The following is an 18360-nucleotide window of genomic DNA, read 5'->3' as shown; positions in this document are numbered from 1 at the left end:
AAGTAGAAGCATCAATCTACTCCCACTCACCAACTAACCCCAATCTCTCTCTCTCCCTCCCTCTCTCCCTCCTACCTACCACCAAATGACACTATAGAAACGAAATTCAACGTTTCAAGAGGCTACGTTGAACCCATCATCTTCCTTCCGACTTCTTTGCTTTGCCTTGAGACTTCACCCACCCAACGCTCGCGCGCGCATCTCCCGCTTTCCAGCCACCATGCCGTCCTCGCCCTCCGTCATCACATGCAAAGGTTGAATCTTTTTCTTTACTTTTGAGACATTTCTCTGATTTCTCTGCCTTTTCTTATGTGGTCTTGTTGGGTGTTCATGCGTTTCTTGATTCGATGTTGAAACCCAAAAAAAAAAAATTTAGCTGCGGTGGCATGGGGAGCTGGACAGCCTCTGGTGATCGAGGAAGTGGAAGTGAGCCCGCCTCAACCTCAGGAGATCCGAATCAAAGTCATCGCCACTTCCCTCTGTGGCAGCGACGTCTCCGCTTGGGAATCCCAGGTAACTTCTTCTTGTTGTTGTTTCTTCTTTTTGTCTGTCAGCCTGAGCCCGATATCTAAACAGAGAAAGCATGGAGGCATCGTTCATGTGAAGCTGGGCCTGACAATAAATCTAGAATTGGGCTTAGTGTCTTGTCCTGCCATCGCTATAGTCACATTTTCTTTAAGAAAATTATCAGGTAGAGTGCGTTCTCAAGCTGCATCTTGAATCCACCAGAACCATTACATGCAATGGGTCTTAAGTACGAGAACTTTTTTTTCCCTTTTTGGAGAGACGATGGCCAGATCGGATTAAATCTATAATATGAAAGCTACCCCAAATGGGACACAATCTTAGAACTTTGGTTGCATTTGGTATCAATTTACTTAGTCGGTAACATTAGAATTCTTCTCTCCCACAAAACCACTGATTTATTATTACCCCTCCAAACTCTATATTATTTTACTGCATCATATATTCTTGCTGTATAATTACGATTCACTTGTTTTTATATATTGAGCTTAACTTGATCTAAATTTTTTTCGATGTTGCTTTTTAGAAAAAGCGTCTATTATCGCTATATATGAATTTGAGAGGTACTAAATTATTCGTGAAATATAACACGTCACTTTATGTTTGTGCATTTCTATCCTTGTACTAATTAGTTGTTCCAATCTTTGATAACTTTATATCTGTGTATCTTTTACAACAAATGATACATTGAAATTACATCGTATTTCAACTCATGGATTTACATCCAGTTGTTGAATGAATTTGAGTACACCACCGGTAGTCGGTACATGCAGTAACATCTCGTAATGTTGGAACCCACACTATACTAGTCTACCGGAATATGATTGGTTCTGTTTGTTACACCTCCTCTAGCGTTTGCCACATCACTTATCGATTAAGTGTACACTGTTAGAAAGTTCAACTCTATGCAGGGAGTCTATCTGAAAGTGTAGATCATGGTAAACTTTATATAAGCAAGTGACGCCGCATATCTTTACATACACAATAATTTTCCATGGGTCATTGTTGCCTTTTACAGGGGGAAAGAAAAAGAAACATACTCTCTTGGTAACATATAAGGAAGAAAAAGAGATAGTTGATCTGAAAGCTCACTCTCTGTATGTATAATATCAGGTTAAGTGAGAGATGCAGCTCGGTTAAGCAAGCCTTGAGCCTTTAGAATGAGATAGATACCTTTTGCTGTGCTGTGAAGTAATGTAAGTAGAATGACAAGTGACTGCAGTAGAGATTCATTCCAACCGTTGTCATTTCGGGAGGCTAAGCAAGTGGAGGAAAGACTAATCGTTCTTTTTGGTTTATCTTTTTGTTCATTCTCGACTCCATGGCATCTCGAACCACATATGAGGAAAGGTGCTGCTCTTAGAAAATGGGGTCATACTTGGCATTGTTTAGACCCACGTGCTGCATTCGGAATTCTGAGTTTTTTATTGTAGAGTAGAACACTAGAATGTTTTTGATAAATGAGTGAGTTGAAGGTGAATTCTGCTCTGGAGTATCAACTGTTTCGGAGAATTCCAAAGCACAATATTGAGGAGATGTCCATCATTCTGATTTTCCAATAAATTGTCAAATCATGGTGAATCACGGCCAAGTCGGGAGTGATGTTCATTTAGTTGATTTCGACAGTAATATTCAGGTGCCTTGCAGAATGAACTCCTTAGCTTCTGCCTATTTTAGATAACTTTTCCAGCAAGTTCCCGTTTGTTCTGATATTTGCCTATCAGTTTGTCGTCTTTGGTGAAGCAACCTGCGACATAAGTCTATGGAGTCTCTACATTGATTTTTTTTTTGTCTATTCTTTAAATTTATTCCTATGTTATGAGATAATTCGTTGAACTTGGGGAGGTATGACTATTTGGAGGTCGCATATTCACAACTCTTTTGATTCATCTTTTAGTTTTTAGAATGATATTCTCTATTCACGTTTCTATGATTCTATCTTCTGAAGAAACTGTACTTGACTAACCGGCAAACTCTTTTCCTGTGCAGCCTATTTTTCCTCGCATATTTGGCCATGAAGCAGCAGGGTATTATGCTTCTTCCCTCTTTCTCCTTGTGCCGCTTCATTTTATGCTAATCTCTTTGAGTTCGTGTCAAATATTATACGACTGCCTATTTGAACAGATCTCGGTCAATATAGCTCATGTTAGAGAGAGCAGGACTAGTCCTCCAGCATTGATTCTTGATCAAAGAACAGATTGCTGAATTAACCAACAAGAAAAAAGGACAATTCTATGTTAAGACTTTTATCATTGAATGATGTTAACTTATTATTAACTTGATTATGCAGGATTGTCGAGAGTGTTGGGGAGGGAGTGACCGAATTCAAGGAGGGAGACCATGTGTTGACGTTGTTCATGGGAGAATGCAAGAGATGCTGGCACTGTACATCGAATAAAAGCAACATGTGCCGAGCACTTGGGTTGGAAAGGAAAGGTGTAATGCACAGCGACCAAAAGACGCGCTTCTCCATTAGAGGCAATCCCGTATATCATTACTGTGCCGTTTCGAGTTTCAGCGAGTACACGGTGGTGCACTCGGGATGCGCTGCCAAAGTCAGCCCAAAGGCGCCTCTAGAGAAAATATGTATTCTCAGTTGCGGAGTAGCAACAGGTAACACATCTTACCCAATAGCACATGGAATCAAGTTGGTCACAGTACAGTAAGTTCTCACTGCTGACATCCTTGAGCAATGAGATTACACAGGTCTAGGTGCAGCTTGGAATGTGGCTGACGTATCCAAAGGATCAAATGTAGCAGTATTTGGTCTTGGAACTGTTGGTCTTTCTGTGAGTGCTTTAGATAACTTCCTGTTCTTCCCTTATCCAATGAGCATTGCCCATCATTGTTGTAACTTCTCTTAAAAAAGGTTGCGCAAGGTGCCAAACTTCGGGGAGCTTCTCAAGTAATTGGTGTAGACATTAATCCTGAGAGGGGCGTGAAAGGTAAACAAACGGATATATTTTCTTTCATTCTGAGAACATATCTTGTGCGCCGAACTAGCCTTGATAGTGATTGTGCATGCTGGAGCAGCAAAAGATTTTGGAGTTGATATGTATCTCAATCCAAAGGACTATGATGAACCCATTCACGAGGTATTTTATCCCAAAAGTATGATGCAATAGTTATGATTTGCATAATCTGTCGAAACTGATCTCTGGAGAGAATCAATCACTGAAATTTTTAATGCTTAGGTCATCAAGAGGATAACTGATGGGGGTGCTGATTACTCTTTTGAGTGCGCCGGCGATACAAGAGCAACGACAACTGCGTTGCAGTCTTGCTGTGATGTAATCTTTCTTTCACTTAACCTCCTTCATTTTCGTTAAGGAATGTTTTCAAAAGGAAAGTAGTGAAACCTCTTGTCCAATGTTTCCTTAAGGGATGGGGTTTAACTGTGACCCTTGGTGTGCCGAAAGCAAAGCCAGAAATAACAGCTCACTACGGACTGCTGCTCACCGGGAGGACACTGAGAGGTTCCATGTTTGGTGGATGGAGACCAAAATCCGATATACCGTCATTGGTCGACAAGTACTTGAACAAGGTAGTGAGATTCTATACATCCCTAAGTTCAATAAACATGAAGTGGCGTCCTGTTGCGGCAACTTGCATTTTCCCTGGGGAAAAGCCTACATATTTTTGACATGTCCAGGAAGTTGCTAATGAAAAAAATGGAAGTTACTAAAATCAAATTCCTAAGACATTTGGGTATTAACCATCCCTGGTTAAAAATCACCCACCACGGATGAAAAATCTATATAGCCAACAGATCTGTAGAATTGACCGTGATCAGGTAACAGAAGGCAAAAAGACCATCCCGTTTTTGGACAATAGAAAATGCGCCTTCGATGTGTATTAAGAATGTGCTTAATGGCGTTGTTATGCAGGAAATCCGGGTGGATGAGTTTGTCACCCATGATTTGCAATTTGAGGATATCAACAAAGCTTTCGAGCTCATGAGGGAAGGCAAGTGTCTGCGCTGCGTCCTCCATATGCCAAGGTAGATTGCTTGCTTATGAAGAAGACGGTATAGTTGCCAATTCCCGGCAATGCATGAGGCTAAGAACGAATGTTTGGGAAGCCTATTTCACCAGGAGAGAGGCAGGAACTTTGGTGGCCAGAACCATTCTTTTTGTTTCTTCTCTCTCTCGTGAATGGGAAAAATTAAGTCTTTGTAATCGAGTAGCTGCTAAGCAGATTGACACTTCAAAATTCTGAGACCGGTGGTGCTGATCCTGTCAGATAATGATTTACCAAAACCACGTAGATTCAGCGTTGGAAAGAAAAATTAACTGCTCATCTTAGACTCTGGCAATCATAAACAACACAATTTTATCGTTCTGTGTCCAAAACTACGGATTTTTTCACCGGTGATAAGTTTCATCAATCAGTGGTCGTGAGTGTCAAGAAAAAATGTTGGTAGTAAAATGATTGTGACTTTGTTCCAGGTAATTTGGTGGTAAATATCTATACTTTTCTGGGCTTGCCTTTTTTTTATATAATTTGTATATCATCGGTTTTGATACTAACTTACCAATTTTGATTTGCATAACTTACTAATGTTTTGAATTTACTAATTCTTATACGAAATTATTAACTTAAATTAAGGCGTCGTTACAACTTTTGTCCAGGTAACTAACTCTTATTGGAGTTTTTTAACCAACTTTTATTAGTCTTAGTCAGCAATCTCTTATGTTTACTGACTCCTTTTAAAGATTACGAACTTTTCTCATATTAAGATAGTAACTAATATTGGGCCAACCATTCCATTTGTATTACTTATTGACGTTTATTAATTTTTTTTATTTGTCAACTTTTCTTCACTTTTACAAACTTTTATTTGCATTCATCTACAACGCTTTAAATTTAACAACTCTTCTTTTGGTAACCCAAAACTAGTTGTAACTTGATCGAGAAAGTTTTTAATTTCTAACGGGTTGGTAATTAATGTAAATAAAAGTTGGTAACTCAATAGAAAAGTTGGCAAATTCTTTCTTTAAAAAGCCAAATAATTATTAGTAAGTAACTCAAGTGAAAGAGTAAAACCAAAATTAGATCATAATGTAAATAAAGAAAATTCGATAAAATGAAAGAAGAAAGGTTGGTTTTTTTTTATAATTGAAGGCATATGTGAGAAAGACGGACAAAAATTAATAAAAGATAAAAAAAAGTTGATCAATTATAAAAAACCAATAAATTAAAAAATAAAAACCGAATAAACCTGGTCAGTAACTTAAATGGAATCCAATAGGAGTCCGTAATTTAATTGGAAAGAAGTTAGAAACTCATTCAATAAAGATCAATAAATTCATATAAACTTGATAAATTCATAGCATTTGAAAGAAAGACAGATAAAATTTGATAAAAGTAAGAAAAATTCGTAATCTGAAAACTGCGAGAGCGAGTTGATAATTTCATTAAAATGTCAGCAAGTTACTAATAAATAACCCGTTTTTTTCTTTTCCTGACATAGTTTTGACACTAACCAACTTTTGAAACGGATTAGAAGAATTGTTCCAGTTAACTTCCGTAGACCCTTGATAACATCCGATGTCGAGATGAAATCCCTGCTGATATCATCTCGCAGTTTTCCCGGGCGAATTGGCACCTTGAAGTCCCAAACGCATAACGTACAAAATCTTGTTTAGAATAATTGGATAGAGCCACTTGGCACAATCCCAAAACAGTGTCCAAGTGCCAAGCCTGTCCAAGTGCCAAAACCAAAAAGTAGCAAGAGCTTTCGATGATTAAAAACTCAAATCAGCGGGACTTCTTTCTTCTGTTGGTGTTGTTTAACTCCTCACACAATCAAATGAAACGATTGTTAGATGAACCACCCCACGCAAACTTGCCTTGTCTTTGTACGTCTTGGTAGGTGGGGAAGTTGGAGGACCTGGAGAACTGTGATCCTATATCCACTCTGAGGAACACATCAACCATCTCATCTCATCAAGAAACTTGTCTAGGTACCGAAGGTGCTTATACAATCAGCAGGAATTTCCGGAATGCATCGTCAGGTTAAGTTTGCTATACCAGAAGCAATGGCAGATAACCAGAGAATTCATCCAGTGGTTCCGGCTGCAACGAGCGCCACGGCACCTTCAGCGCCGCCGAGCTCTTCTGTTTCAGCAAAAGGAACCCAGGTTCACCGAGCTTTTCCATTGCAAGGTGGCAGACCCGTGATTCCCCCGAAGCCAAGGAAACGAAAAGGCTGTTGCTGCAGGTTCTTGTGCTGGATCATTAGCCTCCTCCTCCTCATACTGATCCTCATTGGAATAGTCGCAGCAGTTATTTACTTTGTCTTCCAACCAAAACTTCCACAGTATTCGGTTGACCGCCTTCAAATAAGTGCTTTGAGGCTCAATTTCGACCTGACCCTGTATGCACAATTTGACGTGAAGATTACGGCCACGAATCCAAACAAAAAGATTGGAATCTATTATGAGAAGGGTGGCAGATTAAGCGTGTGGTATGCAAATGATAAGCTATGTGAAGGATCATTGCCAAAATTCTACCAAGGTTACCAGAACACAACAAGACTCGGCATTACCTTGACTGGCCAAAGTGAGTCTGGGAGCACCATAATGACAGCACTGCAGCAGCAGCAGCAAACAGGAGAAATCCCTCTTGATCTAAAAGTTGATGCACCGGTGTCAGTTGAGCTAGGCACAATGAAGTTGAGGAAGGTTAGAATCTTGGGCAGATGTTCCTTGGTGGTGGACAGCTTGAGTACCAATAGCATGATCAGCATCAAAGCAAGTACATGTAGGTTTGGGATGAAGCTTTAAATTGTATAATTGTCATAGTTACTTCTTTTTTCTTCAGTTTCTTTTGTAGACTCAATTTCTTGTATTCTGTAGACAGAGAAGGTTCATTTAATACAGATTGTCGGAAACTATGATTTGTCAGATGACTTCCTCCCTCCCTCCCTCCCTCCCTCTCCGCGCGCACGTACAAGGAATCGAACATTTTGAGAAGCATACATGGTACCTGAGAATACAAAAAAGACAACAGTTCATCGGGAACTGCCTCAACAGCTAAGAAGCAAGGAATATGGTCCAACCATTTTAAACGATGCGCATGAATCAATCCTCAGATGAATGACATTAAAGTCGCAATGTTTCTATGTTTCTGTCACTAAAAAGAAAAAGGGAAGTATAAATGCCATCAATTTCGGCTATTCACCTCAAAGGAATTCAATTCTATCATAACAATCTAAGAAACTGAAAATTGAATATTCTGAGTGCAAATAATGAGCTACAGAGGAAATGTATCCAATATATTGCAGTCTCACAGGAACAGAGAGAGAAAGTCCTACACATCTCGCATTGACACATTGTCCCAATTTGATTAAATTGGCAGTCCAGAATTTTTTGGTAATCATCAAAATAACATGAGCATTGAATTTACGTCAAAATTTGCTTAATCTAATATTTAATAACCTTCCTTTTCCAAGATAAATTCTGAAACTCTACTAAGATTTTGTGTTATGCTATTAGAAACAATGTCGCAACAACATCTTGCTTAAAATGCTAGATCTGTCTTCCAAAAAATCAAGTTTTAAATTCCAGGACTTCAAACGGTGAAGTAGGCAGAACTAAATCAGGCTAATTGGTGTGGGGTTGAGGCAGGTTTTTCTTAAGACATTTTAACAGTTAAATAATAGTTGAAAATATGTTCAACAGAAAGGTAACACATCACTCTGCAGGTAAGGTAATCTATATACAAGTTTGGACCAAAAAAACAAACTGTATACAAGTTAGTTGCACATATTACCTTGAAGTCCACTCGCAAATACATGTCGAGCCACTTTCAGAAAAAAAAATTGTAGCTAATTTCCAGTCAAAGCACGCGGTCTATGCTCAATCGTATGGAGAGACATCCCGGTCTGAGAAACTGCTCTAACAAAAGCCATATTTGCAGTTAAGGTCGGCGCATGCCAGTAATCTCCAGTGCCAAAAACGACCTTGTTTTTTAGAGCAAGCTTTCTGGTGGTTAGAAGGCCGATCATGCGATCTGAAGGATTATCGGGAACAACACTGTTGCAAATCTAACTCGTTAGCTCAGTGAATTGCCTTTGATCAATATTACCTTTATAAGTAAAGAACAAGAATGATGCGGTAACTGTAAAGCAAACATGATGACCAGAAACTATAGAAGATTGATTTCGCTAACACCCTCATCTTATCCTGAAAGTGAACAAGGGACCAACTTACGTAAGCCATTTTAGTATCTGATCTGCTCTTAGCTTCTCCTTGGTCCCTCCATACATTGCTATTAACTCTTTGAACTCTGAAAGAACACTTTCACATATCACACCATTCTTTCCACAAATTACTGCACCCAGATCTGGAAGGATTGGTTTCTGAATCTCGGAGTTTGCCTGGAAATTGTCAAAGCTGATATTACTGATGCTGAACATAACACTTAGGAGATAAAGGAGAAACCAATGCGTTCACTCGGTAAAATTAATGTACCTGTGCAATCACAAAAGGCAAGTTGCCTTTGAACCGCTGCCTCAACTCACTTTCTGCCGCATTCAAAAGTTTCTCCGCACCACCATTACTAATGTCTGATACAAGAGCAATTAGAGCTGTCGTATCAAAATTAATGAGATCACCTCCACTTAGTACCTCTCTTGTTTTAGCAGAAGCCATATATTTCCCTTTCATGGGAGGTCTCAAGCCAGAAATTAGAGTGTCAAAGGTAGCAGGACAATTCAGGTTCACATTTCCCTCCGGATTCTCTGCCTCTCCAGCACCCAGAATTGATTCTCCAGCTCCCCATTCTGGATCTCGAGCCGGTTTCTCAAAACTATCCACCTTTATTTCTAGCGCAACTGATTCTTGGTAAGACCTTGCAATTATATTTATCCACTCACCTTCCATTTCCTCCAAAAAACCAACAATGGAAAGGGGGAAGTCAGCTTCCATTTTATACTTAATGGCCCCAAATTCGTCGACAATCTTCTTGAGAATGGAGTCGGTCACACCACGTGAAAAGAAAAGAATAATCGACGAAGGCCTCAGCGTCCGTGAGAACTGAGCAGCAGCGACAACTTGCTGAATTCTCAATCTCAATCCCTTGCCTCTACGGCCATCGTGCCAGGATACATAGCTTGGGTTCCTATCGGACACAACGACCCAAACCGGGTTTCCTTTCAGCGTGCACACGACATCGACATGAGCGAACTTCGAACCAACATCAGTTCTCCGCACCTTGCCGCTCGCGGGCAACAGAGGGACAGGCTTGCAAACGCGCGAAACTCCCGTGACCGGAAGATGCCGGAGAATGTGAACAACAGCTTCGAGGTGTCCGATATTAACACTGCCACACATATTACTCATAAGATTGCAAAAACCATCCGAAAAATTTTCTCAACCAAAACGAAGTTTCACTTCTACAGACGAACTCGACAAAGAAAATGGAGTTCATCCTGTTCCTTCGACCTCCGCCCTCAATAGAGGCAATCAACCGGATACAAATCAACGATCGAGCAGAGCAAGGATATAATTGCACGGGCGACTTTGCCCCTATTGCGTACGAGATTTGAGAGCGCCGCCAACGGTCCGATCGTCAAAGACAAACCACGAGCTGAGAAGGACGCGGGGGGACTGACCTGAGAGGCGAATCCGAAGACGGAGAAGAAGAAGAGGCGCGTCGGGAGAGGAAAGAGAGCTCGGACTCGGCCAGCTTGAGGAGCGTGCGCTTGCAAGAGCCGGCGAGCAGCGACGGCGGCAACCGGCCGATCGCATCGGCGAGGCAGAGGCACCTCCTCCTCGCGTCGTCCGCGGGGTTCGCCTTCTCCGCCATGCCTGCTCTGGCTACTTGCTCGACCTGGATGAAGGAATGGCGGGAAGGAAGGGAATCGAGAATGACTGGGGAAGTGTAAAGGCGTGTGCGGTGATGAAGATGAAGATGAATCCTTCGATGTCTCGCGATTACTTCAAAACGACCTGCCGTATGAATCGGGGGCAACTATAATATAGGTTCTGATACAAATTTTAGAGAGCAAAAATATAAGGAAAAATGACACACGTTATCCCTACACTTTGACCTATATATGAACTTTAACCTAATATGCAATGTGATCTCAAAATTTTTAACTTGTTCAATACAGTCCCTAAATTTTTGGTACTTATTCAATTTAGTCCCTGAACTATATGTAAATGTTCAATGTTATCACCGATCTTAAATGAATGGAAGGAGTATTATAGTTCATATACCAAAAATTTAGGGACCGCATTGAACAAATTAAAAGTTCGAGGACCACGTTGAATATTGGGCTAAAGTTTAGGGATCACATTAAACAAATTAAAAGTTTGTGGATTACATTACACATTGAGTCAAAATTTATGGACTATTTGCGTCATTAGAGGGAATGGATAAAAAAATACAAAATGCACATGAATTGTGAAGGTTAAAAGAAAATAGTAAGAAATGATGAAATATGAACAGGATTGACAAGATATTTCAAGGAATAGAAACGCAATTAGAATGAAAGAGAAACGTCTCAATAATGAAAAGGTCAAGGAACGAAAATTGGATAGATCAATAACAAAAAAAGAACGATGGATCCAAAAACCAATGATTGGATAACATAAAAATCCGACTCTGCATTCTGTCAACAACGGCACGCGAATCATATATGCAAAACTTAGTTCGTTCTTCACATCCATACACAATTCTCTGACCCTTCTCACGGTCGACACACAGGCTAAATTTTCCGCTTTCACTGAATTTCACATCACACACCAAGTTGGCTTTTCGACAGCAAGACAACATTGCTTTGGTCGAGAAGGAAGGGGCCGCTTCTTTCCCACCGGAGTTGAAACAAATTACACTCACACCATATACTTGTACAATTTCGAAGGCCTCTCTTGAACTGGCTGTGCTGTGCCCGCGATAAATACAGACCCAATAAACACACAGGAAAACCGAAACTTAATCTGAGAAAAATTTCTGTCGTTGGATCCGAAGGAACTTCTCCGGCAATCCACTTTGCTTCTCTGTATCTTCCGCATCCAAGTTCTGCAGCGTCCCCCGTATTCACCGATAACATAAAAATGTACACTTCATCTTGTGTCCTTGGGCTGGTTGGCCTCCGGCTTGCCGCTATTTGTTTTCTCCTGATTCCAACAGCTATGCACTGAAGGGAGTTGGTAGTCGTCGGGTTTTAAGGCCAAAGCAAAATCAGGCAGGGTCGGTGCAATGTCCGTAGTCCTGCACAATAGAGTAGTACCGCAGGCGATCGATCAAATTTTGCTTGTGCTAAGATTCTTTCACGTTGTCTAGGACTTACTTATCTTGGGAGTACAGATCTCTGTTTATCCGCACTTTGGCGGAAGCATCGTTTGGGATTTTCTCAGAGATGTACTTTGCGGTTCCCCAGACTGGTGGATTTCTGCAGCAAGAGAAGTTGTTAGGTTCTTTTTTGCAGCTAGAGGAAATGCTGGTCTCTCTCTCTCTCTCTCTCTCTCTCTCTCTCTCTCTCTCTCTCAGAGGCACACACACAGACACACACATCAAGGCATAGACGCAAAATGCGGTCACACTCTCGAGCAGATAAAGCCAACTAAAGCAAAGACTAGTGCACCAAGCGATGCTGGCTAGTGGCCACAAATGAGCACTAACATAGTATAATTATAGCAGTAGGAAGGAGACTGTTTTTTAGACGAAATTGATCAAGTGTGAACCATTCAACATTTCGACAGGCACCTTGGTTTTTGCTCGCATCTTACCTAATGCATTGGGCGAGTGGAGTATTTCATGGGTTTTATATGAATACATCCAAATGATTCTGTTTCTATCATGGGTTACTAATCTTAGCCATAAACGAACTTCTAAACCTAGATCCTCTCTCTATCTGATGGACTACCAGGTTTGCTTAGTCAGCAAATGGTGATTTTCTGATAAAATGGAGAAAAGGAGCCACCAAAGTTGTAAGCATGGTAGAGATAACAAACTAATTCCAGTTACTGGCTGAGAAAATAAGGAAACTAACAAAAAGCAGCGAACAGGAAATTTCCAATTTGTCACCTTGACAGAGGAGGTGTTGCGTCAAATGCTGCAGAGAGCTTCTTACTTTCTTCAAGAGACTCGACTGCTACCTGCAAAGCAGCTGCTGCCATTCCATGGGACTTCCCCTCGTCAAGTATCAGACCATGGAAATAATATGCTGCAGCCTGGTGGAAATATATTGGCATAGAGAAGATTATTATAGATGAAACAATAAGAGATGTGATACCCCCTAGATATGGAAGAATGAGCAATCGTCGCATGGGGTTTTATCCCCTTATTTCGACCTGAATTTCTCTCTTCCTAGATGTTCCCAAATAAACTAATTAGTCTCTGGTTTGGCATGCTAATTTAGTATATCCTACATAATAATAATGGTAATGCAATCAACTACCAATCACCTTTTTTCATGCCTAGTCAATTACCGATATGAAGCACTAAACCCAAGTTTCTACGTTGAACAGGTAGCTATTTCATTGGTTGTGAGAAAAGGCAATGGGATAGTGATTTTCCAACCACTGGTTTGATGATCTTTGTTTGAAGGCCCATATGATAATGAATGCTGAGAACCAACTACAATTCATATAATAGAGCATTTTTCCTCTGGTTCCTCCTGATGAGACCGCCAGTCAAATGAGGAAGCTTGTCCATGTGTGTGGTATAGGCTATAGCCTCTCCAAATAAGAAAAACACTTACAGTTTCAAACTGATAATATTATCTGTAAAATTTGGCCTTAAAGGTGATGGAATAAACATAGCTTGGATGCATGGATGATGGAATGCATATGAAAGATACTGCACAACAGTAGCAGTCCACAAAAAACCCAGAATGTTCATGCTGTCGGATATTTAACACTCAACTGATTCAACCTAGAATAATACACCAAAGATTTCGTATGATAATGATTCCTTTCGTCCTGAAAAAGTTTAAGACGCGTATGCGCAATCTATCAAGCAAAGGGATAAAAGAGCTAAGCAGAAGAAAACATGCCAATACCTTTGCTTCCACGTACTTCCATTTAACATATTGGTGGTGCTTTTCTCCCCAACCATTCACTAAGGGAAGGTTCACAAGATTCTCTTGAGCCTTTAAAGCAAAAAAGCATTGAGAAGCCCATTCATAAGTCAGACAAAGGGTGTTCCAACGCCCAAATCAAAGAATACAATCATATCAAGAAGAAGTCAAAAAATGAAGAAGGCGTCATTTTGAGATTCTATTGGGCCTCTGAGTAATTGGTTCAAAGTTGGCAGATCTTACCTGCTGCCAGTATTTTACCGTCTCGCAGGCAAGCCGACGCTTCACCGCCAGAGTGGCTTTGGAACTGGCTATGGCCATCCCAAGTTGAATATCAGCAGCCTAAATCAGTTCTTGCAAAACATTATCCAATAACTCAGAGTGAAATAGCATGCATTAAGAAACAAGGAGTGGAAAAAACAATTATGCCACTAATAACAAAGGAAGGGATGCCCTTCTATATTCCAGAGCACTTCAAACAGGGCAAAAGAGGCCCTCTGAAGAAGCACCATACTAGATTTCTTGACACACACACACACAGACAGGATCATCCCCTAATTTGCAGTTTGTCCAGTGAGCATAATCTTTTCAAAAAGAGATACGGTGCGAACAGCATATGTGAATCAATACAAGTACCAAGTACGGGCACATAGTTGACATTATCAATCTTATGACCACCGCCCAATTAAATTTGGATCAGGTGGATTTTGCAAATTATAGTCTCTCCCCAACAGAGTCAAACCTAGCCCATTAATTCACTAAATCTTTGAGTTCACATAAAATTGTTCATAGAAATCTCGCATAAAGCACTCAAACTGCTATCGGGTTTTAAAGGTTTTAGCCCCTGTGATTAAACAAAAATGATATACAGATCACTGAATCTCTATCTAAACTGCCAGACATTATCCTTAACACTATTCTCCTCTACAATAAGTTCAGAAATTTAAGTGAATGCAGGTTTTCTGAAGTAGAAAAATACTTCAATGGTGAGAGTTGGTCTAAAATTGTTAAGCATTAGCAACTTGATTCACAAACTACATCTTCTCGGGAAAATAAACGTAATACCTGCCCCAGTGCTTGGAGGCAAAGTGCTTGGAGAACTCCATCTTGAAGGTCTACCGGTAACTCTCTCCTAAGATGCAAAAGAACCATCCACATAATTAGTACACATTCACTGCCCATAAAGCTGTGTATTCATGTAATGTTTGCCTGCAAACCTGAGTTCAGCAGGGAATTGAGGAAGAACATGCCGAACTGCATAGTCCAAGAACCCAGCTGCCTTTAGGAAAACATCGACAGATGCTCTCCTACATCCTGTGGCAGAGAGATAGGGAGGAGTTCAAACATACTATGAGGAAAGGAAGAAAGAAAACAGATGATAGGTGAGAGATCTGTTAAAAAAAACCTTACAGTTGTATGGCATTATAATAATCAAACGCCAGTAGACAATATCAGACTACTTTATCAGTATGATCCCATAACTAGATTTGTCCTTTTATAACCTTAATTGGACTTCGAAAATGCACAAGCTGTCCTCTAGTGAAGCTTTCTCCCATCTTTTTTCTCTTGTTAACTCTCACAATATCCATGCTGATGAATCCCAACCTAAATTATGTAAACTATGCTGAAAGTGCCAGAGGTGTCCCTGGCCAAATAAACAAGATCAAGCTCCTTTTCTCCACATTCCTTTATCGTAACCTATTGATGATTTTTTGTCCAGGATATCCTCCTACAACTACGGAACTCCCCAGGGGCCCAGAGTAGTTCAAATAGCCTAACGAAGGACAAACCTGTCTAATACAACTGTAGTTCTCTATGATAAACATAACTGTATAGAAGTCGCTATGCCATGACGGAAACTTTTCTAGGTAATTTGATTCGCGTACACTAAAAGCTGCTTCTCGTAGTGCTGAAGGTAGTATGGGACCAGACTGAAATATTCCCTTCTTATGTTCTGGTAAGTGCTTAACAGCCGCAGTGCGGAATCTTTAGCATCTCACAACCACCTTTTCAACCAATTAAAATGGACAGCAACATTCATGTACTAAAATATCTGAATTAATTCCTATAAACTGATGAATTAGAGCTATAATTTATGAACCATAGGAGAACAAGAAGAAACGGAAATTACACTCCACTGCATTCTCTTCCATCCACCCAGATATACTCGAAAATCATTGAAGCCTATTGGTCCAAATGCAAATTTTCAGTGGATACAGGTCATAGTACCAACCTTCGGAGACTTTTGACTGAATGCCATCGGCTGATGTCTTCGGAAGGAGCATTATGTTAGCTTGTAACAGTGATACAATTGCCATCATATGCAAAACTGACAAAACCTCATACCAAGCATTAGATATTGCGGTTTCCTGCAGATTACAGCTCACATCAATCCACCATAGCCTATCATGGCACCTCAGAAACAAGAATACAAAGTTAGTTCCTGACCTCTGCTTCATCCTCCTGATTAACCCAAACAAATTGTACTTTATGCATCAGATGGTTTCCTATAACATAGACATTACCAATAAGATCAGCAAATCTCATCAATCGCACACATTCCAAGAACACCAAACTATTTGACATTTACCTTCTTTGACCAATCCCAATAGTACGGGCAAGTATTCTTCCAGAGCATACTGCAGATCAGTCAAAGTTGAACCTCCTGTAAGAAGTTCATAAGTAGGTCGACAAATTGAGACCACAAACAATTGTAATGTGAAAGAGCAAAAAAAGAAAACAAGGTAATGTGTTGCAGGGTAGACCATGCTGAGTGGCATTTTTCCTTGTCGATGTCTTGACTGTAGGGACTCCTTCACCCGCCAGCACGGCAATACGGTTCCTTAGGGTAGTCAGGAGTTGCACCAAATTCCACGATAAATTGCTGCCCAGTGGCGGAGAAAAATTGACTGGTTTAGGAATCCGGAGACCCGGAACATAGACGGAGACCTCCCCAATGTCTCGTGGCATCCTTCTCATACCACCATTATCCTCCGGTGTTGACACCAAGCATCCCATATCTTGAGGCTTGGTCTATCTGTAATGACGACACAACTGATTCAATTTAACATGTGAACAGATTGAATTTAACATGTCGAAGAGACTCTCTCTCTGTCTCTCTCTCTCTCTCTCTCTCTCTCTCTCTCACACACACACACACACACACACACACACACGTGACACACACACACAAGCATCAAGCGTGCGCGCGCATGCACACAACCCGCCCACGACGCTTGCACGAGAAGGAACATGACGAACTCAAAAGTAAAAAAAAAACTCTCAGTTTATGAACTCCGGAAGCATTTCCAATTAAGAAGAGACAAGAACAGAGCTTCTTCTTTGTAAATTCACCGTATAACTAAGAACCAAATGCTAATCACGCGATCACCAGGACCAAATGCAGCAAACCCCATAAGCGGAGAGAACAAGAGAACCAGCGATTGATGAGGTAACTGCATAGCTAAGCATTTCTACGAACAACCAAAAACTACTCTCTTTTTTATTGGAGCAGCGAACATTGAATTGCGAAAGCCATGAACACGCACGCCGAGGCCTCGAAACCGTACTTTCCATCGGTACTACCTCAAAAGAATGCCGAAGCTCGAACGGCGACGAACCCCAACAAAAAAAAAAGAAAAACCACCTTGTCCCGACAGAAGAAGCAATCGCAATGCCCGAAAAAGGACACAGCTTTCCACTCGCCGAGGGAGAGAGAGATCGTGGAAGGTTCCGATCGAACTGTTGACAGAGGGAATAGAAAAATGGGTTGATGGTTGGGAAGACGCGATTTTTAAACCTTATTTTAAGAGTGGGAGGAGACCCATGTAACCCAATGACATACTGGCGCCAACCCACACGCCACCATTTTTAAAGCTCTCAAGCTCTCTCTCTCTCTCTACTGTAGATCTTCTTCACGTCCTTTTCATTCCCCTTTCCTGTGTTCCCATCACAGTCACATCCATGGAGGGATCTATTCCCTCGTTTCAACTTACCCGGTCAAAACCGGTCACATCTCCCCCATGAGCCAGAAGATAAAGAAAAAATTCAGTCTCCATCGTTTAAACTAAACCTATGGTGTGTTTGTTGCAGCGAAAAAATAGTTCGCGGATTTAACGTTTTGCTAAAAATTATTAATCAATAAAAAATTAATTACTTAAAATAGAAAAAAATGAATTTCCTAATTTGAAAGGAGAAAAGTGTTGTCCTTTGGAAATGATTTTCTTGAAAAAGAATTTTTCTATATTGTGAAATTTTTCCCTAGACAAGCGTGCACCGTTAAACTTGTCTTAAATTTTTTAGTAAGAGAAGCATATTCCAATATGCTTTGCAATGCATTTGTTTATGTTTGATTTATATTAAGGAAAAGACCACAAAAATTCTTAAACTATGCCTATTGCGATATATTTACCCAAAAAAAAAAAATTTGACATAAAAAACCTCAAACTACGCACATTGCGACACATTTACCTTTCGTCAGAGTTCTGTTAAAAATCTCCGTTAAAACTCTGACGTGGCGCTGACGTGGCGCCACATAAAAAAAAATCAAAAAAAGTCACTATTTATCGCGAGTTACTATTTATCATCTTCGAAGTTACTGTTCATCGTCTTCTCACTCGGCCAGCTCGCTCGGCCAGAGCTATTCCGGAGCTCGTCCGTTACTACCCACTGCCGCCTAGACCTCCGAGAGCTTCGTCGTAGCTGCCGACCATTACGACCGCGAGCTCAAATGGCTCCACTCGAGCTCGAAGTTTGGTCATGGCAGCCGCTCGAGCTCGAAGCTTGGCTGATCTTCGCCTTCC

The 18360-nt window shown here is 40.7% G+C and overlaps 4 protein-coding genes across 12 annotated transcripts; 2 read left to right on the top strand and 2 right to left on the bottom strand.

Annotated features, from left to right (window-relative positions):
• The first annotated feature begins 53 nt into the window (after window positions 1-53).
• LOC115690224 (alcohol dehydrogenase-like 6) lies at window positions 54-4824 on the top strand. The gene is made up of 10 exons (XM_030616498.2): window positions 54-254; window positions 377-513; window positions 2515-2552; window positions 2816-3138; window positions 3232-3314; window positions 3395-3470; window positions 3559-3620; window positions 3720-3815; window positions 3908-4069; window positions 4413-4824. Exons 1-10 carry the CDS (start codon window positions 221-223, stop codon window positions 4527-4529), a joined length of 1128 nt encoding a protein of 375 aa, XP_030472358.2. The 5' UTR covers window positions 54-220; the 3' UTR covers window positions 4530-4824.
• Window positions 4825-6446: 1622 nt separating this feature from the next.
• LOC115690238 (uncharacterized) lies at window positions 6447-10472 on the bottom strand. 7 transcript variants are annotated; one of them, XM_056314829.1, is made up of 6 exons: window positions 10145-10472; window positions 9003-9852; window positions 8742-8908; window positions 8295-8564; window positions 7076-7371; window positions 6447-6902 (listed from the first exon to the last, which is right to left on the bottom strand). In XM_056314829.1, exons 1-4 carry the CDS (start codon window positions 10336-10338, stop codon window positions 8357-8359), a joined length of 1419 nt encoding a protein of 472 aa, XP_056170804.1. In that variant the 5' UTR covers window positions 10339-10472; the 3' UTR covers window positions 6447-6902; window positions 7076-7371; window positions 8295-8356. The 7 variants fall into 7 exon arrangements, with proteins under 7 accessions (XP_056170804.1, XP_030472379.2, XP_056170805.1 ...); XM_030616519.2 differs by having other exon boundaries at window positions 7076-7515; window positions 8302-8564; XM_056314830.1 differs by having other exon boundaries at window positions 7050-7187; window positions 8302-8564.
• LOC115690239 (NDR1/HIN1-like protein 6) lies at window positions 6531-7431 on the top strand. Its single transcript, XM_030616520.2, has one exon. The coding sequence runs from the start codon at window positions 6531-6533 to the stop codon at window positions 7311-7313; it is 783 nt and encodes a 260-aa protein (XP_030472380.1). The 3' UTR covers window positions 7314-7431.
• A 649-nt stretch (window positions 10473-11121) lies between the features above and the next one.
• On the bottom strand, window positions 11122-17411 carry LOC115690263 (uncharacterized). 3 transcript variants are annotated; one of them, XM_056314645.1, is made up of 12 exons: window positions 17144-17411; window positions 16324-16595; window positions 16149-16223; window positions 16007-16065; window positions 15792-15927; window positions 14776-14872; window positions 14624-14690; window positions 13802-13900; window positions 13541-13630; window positions 12565-12710; window positions 11828-11929; window positions 11122-11748 (listed from the first exon to the last, which is right to left on the bottom strand). In XM_056314645.1, the coding sequence occupies exons 2-12, from the start codon at window positions 16574-16576 to the stop codon at window positions 11601-11603; spliced, it is 1272 nt and encodes a 423-aa protein (XP_056170620.1). In that variant the 5' UTR covers window positions 16577-16595; window positions 17144-17411; the 3' UTR covers window positions 11122-11600. The 3 variants fall into 3 exon arrangements, with proteins under 3 accessions (XP_056170620.1, XP_030472422.1, XP_056170622.1); XM_030616562.2 differs by having other exon boundaries at window positions 17205-17411; XM_056314647.1 differs by lacking the exon at window positions 13541-13630 and having other exon boundaries at window positions 17205-17411.
• Window positions 17412-18360: the final 949 nt, after the last annotated feature.

Source organism: Syzygium oleosum, unplaced genomic scaffold, assembly GCF_021117445.2.
Source record: "Syzygium oleosum isolate NSW1041296 unplaced genomic scaffold, Sole_v2.1 Sole_v2.09, whole genome shotgun sequence".
NCBI lineage: Eukaryota > Viridiplantae > Streptophyta > Magnoliopsida > Myrtales > Myrtaceae > Syzygium > Syzygium oleosum.
This window is presented reverse-complemented; position numbering and strand designations above follow the sequence as displayed.